Source organism: Leptonychotes weddellii, chromosome 1 (genome assembly GCF_054177405.1).
Source record: "Leptonychotes weddellii isolate Sample4059 chromosome 1, ASM5417740v2, whole genome shotgun sequence".
NCBI classification, from domain to species: Eukaryota; Metazoa; Chordata; class Mammalia; order Carnivora; family Phocidae; genus Leptonychotes; species Leptonychotes weddellii.
In genome coordinates this window covers 166,327,226-166,333,547 of record NC_138369.1, presented here as the reverse complement: position 1 = coordinate 166,333,547, position 6,322 = coordinate 166,327,226, and the positions used below count along the sequence as shown (strand labels likewise).

The 6,322-nt window shown below is 42.9% G+C and overlaps 1 protein-coding gene across 1 annotated transcript in view; it reads left to right on the top strand.

Annotated features, from left to right (window-relative positions):
* The first annotated feature begins 3,640 nt into the window (after positions 1-3,640).
* The window catches only part of ROBO2 (roundabout guidance receptor 2), a 574,017-nt gene continuing 571,335 nt past the window's right edge, over positions 3,641-6,322 (top strand). The window contains exon 1 of the mRNA XM_081818005.1: positions 3,641-4,536. Coding sequence (XP_081674131.1) covers positions 4,476-4,536 — 61 coding nt within the window. The 5' untranslated portion in view covers positions 3,641-4,475. The remainder of the gene's footprint in view (positions 4,537-6,322) is intronic.

Sequence of the window (6,322 nt, the reverse complement as noted above, 5' to 3'; positions counted from 1 at the left end):
GAGTATATTGGAAAGTGAAAAAAAAATGGATTGGGGTTTTTCCATTTATGCCACATTTTTGAAAAATCTGATATGGAAAAGAAATATTTAATATTTTCCATCTTATATTGTGCAGATTGCCTTCAGATGAGTATTTTATGGTTCTCCATGAATGCCAACTTAGAAGTACAATCACAAAGAAGGCCATTTGATCACCTTACCCAAATTAGGGTTAATTATAGTCTCTTACACACAGTTGTCTTTAGATGTATTAAAATATATATTTATCTGGTAGGCACATTTTGAGTACATAATAATACCATTCCAAGTTTTACATAAATGGAGCCTAGATTTCTATCTACATTTCTCTATTCAGCTGCTTGCTTAGAGAAGAAAAGACAATTCGGATTTGGAAAGATATTGAAACCAACAGGCCACTTAATTTTTTGTATCTTAAACTCTCTGATTTAGTGGTGGTGGGGCTTCATTGTTCTAAGCCATTTCTAGCTTTTTGTCTTACTGAAAACCTTAACAAAATGTTTTTGAAGCTAAATCACTGCTAAAATTGAATTTCCAACATCTAGTAGAATGTTCAGATTTTAAAGATTTTCCTTTACTTTAAGAAAAAAATTAGGGTGGGAAATCAATTTTTTACATAGACAGTGTTCACTGTAAGTGTGCTAAATTTAATTGAAATATATACATTTCTCTAATATGGATCTTATCAAATCTCCCAGAAGGAGATGTCTTTGTTCCCCGTGGACTTAACATTGTCCATATTACATTTCTGTCTGCTGACTTTCACTGTTGTTGACAGTGTGAGAGTTTTGTTCATAATCTTAAGCCATCACTTGGTATGAGATTTAAAAAAAAAAAGTAACATCAGTTTTCCTGAATCATGTTTAATATCAAATGAGATACTGACAAAACATTCTTTTAAAATATCACTTATGAACTTATCTTGGAGAAAAGCAGAAAACATGGACTCCAAAATTCCTTTGTTCTAGACATTATTACATAATGTAGGTAGCGTCTAGCAAAAAGGGGCACCAGGAAGAAATGACGGGCTTTCTTTGCCATTTTAGTTGATAAAGTATTATGAATGCAAAATGATGATGCTTGGCGCAAAATGCCAAGTAAATATAACCAGAGGGATTTCCCTTAAATAAGCCTTTTCTCCCCATGAGCTCATTTGTTATACTCTACGGAAGGACAACTTTCTGTAAGATATGAGGCAACACTTTTCTGCCCTAGAGGGCAATAGTAAATGGTAGGTCATTCTCCTCCAACCTATCCCCCCTTCTTCCCACACACATCCTTTCCACCTCTGAGTGATTTTATGTATCACTTAAGGAAAAGCATCTATAGATGGTGAGTCTATCAAGTATAAAATGAAATCTATCTTTTGTCCTATAAATTAATAGCCATGAGAAAAGTCTTCCAGGTGAAATGTTCTAATATCTTCCTTTCTGAGAGCTATGTTGAAGTTTAAGGGCTTAAAATCTATATCATTTTAATTTCTGCTTTCTTTTATTAGGGAGATGCTATTGTTAGAGTATTTTTATTGAATACATGTAAGGAAATTTGATTGAGATAGAGATTGTGGGGGGGGGAGGGGGAAGGTAGACTTTATAGTCCTTTACTTTAAATCTTAGTCCAAAGGTTTAAAATACATGTTTAAAGAATTATCAGTTATTTTTCAGTATTACAGATAGATAAGAGAGATGTTACTCCAGTGAATTTGGGGATTTTCCCAGACTTTAGATTCGGCCCTTTGGGAAGAGACAAAAACAAAACAAAAACAAAAAACATGTGAACACGTATTTTAGCCTTTCTTTCATAGAGTGGTAAAACAAGTAACACGGTCAGAATCATTACTGTGAGGATTCAAGTGATTTAACTTCAGCACGTTAATGCACTTTTTAAATTTTACAACTAAATAATGTAGATCAAAAGTGTGCTGAAATTACTTTTAATGCTTCACAAGAAAAGTGGTTTTATTCTTTTGCAAGACTATTTCATCACCATAATTTCCGAGCATGTTGAGATGCCATAAGAACTCTCCTAATTGCTTAAGCGTCGCTGACCATTTTTTTTTTGAAACACACAATATCACCTCCATAATAGCCAAGGGAGACCTAAATTAAGTGGCAACACCAAAATGTATCCACCAAACAAAAGACTCTTCCTGCAGCCGCCTCAAACGGAGGGACTCTTTCCTAATATTTTCCAGTAGGGGGAACTAAAGACTCACTATCCAGCATTTAGCAGGGCTCGGGGACCTGCGTGAGTTCCCATAACCCGCCTTCTAATCACCGGAACAAGCATCAAACAGCTACCAGTGAGCCTGTGATCACACGTGGGTCTGGCCACACCGGCCACACCGGGGGCACCGCAGACACTGGCATCCCTTTGATCTAACGTGGCTTTCCATAATCATCCCCAGTCCTGATGGCATTCACTTGGTGGTTTTTGCCTTCATTTTCAGGGTCTGTCATCTTCGGGCTGGAATTCGGCTCTTTTTGAGCTTCTTTTAGCTCAGTGGGTTTTCAGCTTTCCTCCATCCTGTGTTTTCCGAATTTCCTTTCAGAGGTGCTAGTCTCTGTAGGATAAGGGCTTCGGATACACCTCTCATCCCCAAGTCTCTGATCCCCTCTCCCCAACCTAAGCATCTTCTGCTGAACTCCTTGCATCCCACAGACCCGCGTCAAACTCATCTTTAAGGAATCATAAGGCAACTGAGTAACATAAGAGGGGATGCCCCCCCCCCCCGGTATTCCTCAGAGGGCCATAGATCTTGGCTAAAACGAGCCGGTAGAGGCTAGAGATTTCTGTACAACCCCCCCCCCTCTTTTTTTTTCTTGTGCCTTTTTAACGACATAGGAAGCACCTACACACAACCTTCCCGCTCCAAAAGGCGGTTATATTTTGTTTCCGTTCCTTTTCTCCCTCCCGCTCAGCTTCTCATTTTGCTAAAAGGTGAAGAGTGAGTGTTTGTGTGATTTTAACGGGTAATGAGGCTGCGCCCTGGGTCCTGGAGGATAATCTTTTTCCAGAAAGCGCGTGCATCTCCGGCAGACGGAGGGATGAATAATTAGGAAGGGCTTCCATGAAATCACTCACCGAGAAAATTACCTGCCCATTAAACGGGACGCCGCGAGAAGCAGGAGACTAGAGCCCACCTATCCTCTCCCGAGGCTGGAAGTGTGGAGGGATCAGGAGGCACGGAGAGGGGGAAGGAGTTGACCGGTGGCTTGGGCTCCAAATTTGTTAATTTCCGTCCCCCTAGGAATCTCGGCTCCCCTCCCCTCCGCCTCCCCCCTCCCCCGACCGCCCAGCGGGCTGGCGCCCCCTGCACGTGCAGGCGGCGGACTCTGGAGGTGGAAAGCTCAGCGCACCCCCTCACCACCCCCGCCCCCCTCCCCGGGGCAGACTCCGAGCAGCTTTCATTCCTCCCCACCCCTCCCGCCTCCTCGCCTTCCCTCCTCTAAGTCCTTCCACCCTCGGCAGCTGCAGGAGGAGGCGGACGCTCTGCTGCGGGGCCGCGGGAGCAGCGGCGGCGGCGGCGGCTGGAGCGGAGGGACCCGCGGCTGCGACCCGGGTGGGCGGCTGGACCGCGCCAGGCGGCTGGACCGCGCGCTCCTTTTCGCGCCCGCTCTCCGGCTCCGGGGCTCAACTCGCCCGGCTCGGCAGTCGCCCGCAGCGCCGGGGCTCACAGCCGCTCTGAGGCGGCACCGCGGGGGTGGCCGCTGCCTCAGCCCTGCCCCTCGTTCCCTCCCTCCCTTGCAGCCCCACCACGTAGGAGTTCGGATTCTCCACCCGAGTCGTCCTGATTTCTCTTTGCCTCTCTTTCGGAAACGGGAGTGGTGGAGGGAGGCAACGAGGCTGCAAAGGAGAGGCCCGCCAAGTCGGCCCGCCTGCAAAGTGTTGCTCTGACACATCATTATTATGGAAGTTAAGTGAAAAAAAAAAAAATAATAATAATAATAAAAAAAATAACTCTGGACGTGGAGCTGCTACCGAGAAGGAGACCGGGGAAAGAACACCAGTAGGCAGGCCAATGGTTTTTCGGCAGCGCGCTGGCAAGTTTGTGGAACACTTTCTAGGAATTAGGTCTTTTTCCTCCCCCTTCATCTTCTTGACTTCTGAAGAAAGAACTTGACTTTGGATGGTAATGGAGCCTGAGGAGAGAGGGTTAGACACACTTGAATAATCCCTCCGGCTGGGCTGAATTTGTGGGAATTTAGGAAGCCAGAGGGTGGAAATACAGCAGCCTTTGGAGTGCCCTCTGTTAATTTGGATGGATCTAAATGTGCCCCACTCAAGACCTCTCCACTGACCCCCTTCTGATCTTGCGATTTGCTCTTCTTGACTTTAATTAGCATCTAGGAAAGTCTAAACTTTGGACCTACCTCTTTTTTTGATACTTATTTTTGTACTTTTGCTCTCTGGGATTGGTTTCTTAAAACAATCTGGATCCTTTTTAATATGTCAAAATGAGTCGGCTGATGTTTACACAACTACTGCTCTGTGGATTTTTATATGTTCGAGTTGATGGTAAGTTAAAAATACTTTTATCTTTTCCCCCCACCCCAAAAACCATTTCTTTCTGAGCGCGTTGTGGGCTATAAATAAAATGACATTTTGTCTGTTAGTCCCTTTTGAACAGGCACAGGGGCTTTTGGGGGGCAGAGGTTTTAAGTCTTTGTTTCTAAACTGCTGCAAGTGGAACGTGTTAGTAGTCACCTATTGTTGTTATTGTTGTAATTTACTTAATTAATTGAGGAGTTGGATAATAAATAATGGGCTCTCAGTCTTGTTAGAAAAAGGAATATTAAAGCAAATCTCTCGGATACTCTTGTGCCTACTCCCTTTTGGTGTTTGTTCTTGTATCTGAACTTTGGGTTAGAAATTCAGGTGATGAAAAATAGTAATAGACACTTCAACGAAGGTTCAGTGGGTTAGGAATTTGAGACAGGGTATCTCAGGGTTCAATGGGTATCACTTGTGTGTGGCGGAGTGCTCTTCTAGTGTGAAATCAGAATCAAGAATTTAGATCATAGGGAGAAAACTGTCAAAAGTGAGACTGGGCGAGGCTCCAGGAAGGGGGAAACATAAGCTGTGGGCTGGCTGTGGGCACAGAACACTCAGCTCAGTCCCCAGTGGCAAACACAATGGGGATCTGAAACAGGTGCTGTAGGTGTCTCCCTCTGGGTTGAGTCAGTCTGTCAAGCAGACAGCATCCTGCCTCTGATTCTCCTGTCTTTTGTTCAGATATGCTTTCCTGGGATATTTTCACAGGATGTCAGTTTCTTGTGAGAGGATTGCAATTTTTTTTTTTTTTACATGTAGCTCTTTTGAATGATGTGTGGAAGTAATCATTAACATGCGTTTTTGTTTATAAGAAGAAAGTCGAAAGAACATTTGGTATTAACCTTCTAGGGACTTTAATTTTTGAATCAATGGAAAGAATGTGTCTCATGAGAAGAGTAGAGCATGTTGTTGTTGTTGTTTCCTGAAAATGTGGATTGTCGGACTTTAGGTTTATAACTATTATACTTGTAAAGAATCTGTGTATTGGTCCAAGTATTTGAGCCACCATAGTAGCTTGTTGCTACATAAACTTTCCTCCAGCATTTGCATTGTGGACAAATTCATTTTTGGGACACTGCCTATTTCTGCCCGCCTGTAGGAGCTATCCTGGTTCCTCGCAGCTACTGCTGCACAGAACCCAATGGATCGGAGGATACAAACAGGCAGGCTTTCTATAAACATGAGGCGGTACAGATGAGTTTACCTACTGTCAAGTGGCTGTTTTCAATCACAGGCTACATGAGTACCTTTGCCCCCAGCGATAGGAGGCAAGGCATTCATGTGGGCACACTGCTTTTTCTTTTTCCCTTCTAAGTAGCTGATGTGTAGGAATTAATCATTGTGAATCACACTGTGACAATATCTATAGTCATACCTAATCAGTCACCATACATTTCCTTCTTTAATCCATTTACCTTTACAATACATTTACATTGCCCTAACCAAAAGGTTTTCATATTTTTCCCAAGTGTGTTTGATTATCATGATAAGAAGACTTTGATCATATATCCTCATAAACCATGAATTTACATATTTCAATACCAGGAATGCATGTATAAACTGTACATTAGACTACCGAATTACCACCGAGTTTTTTCTTTTCTTTCTTTTTTTTTTTTTTTTTGAATTAGTGTGTAGCTAAGAGGAATACAATTAAATTGCTCAGTGGAAGTGACAGAGGGAATCAGAAGAGCTCGGTGTTACAGAATGTAATTAATGTACCAGGGTGTTTGGAGATATATGAAACAAA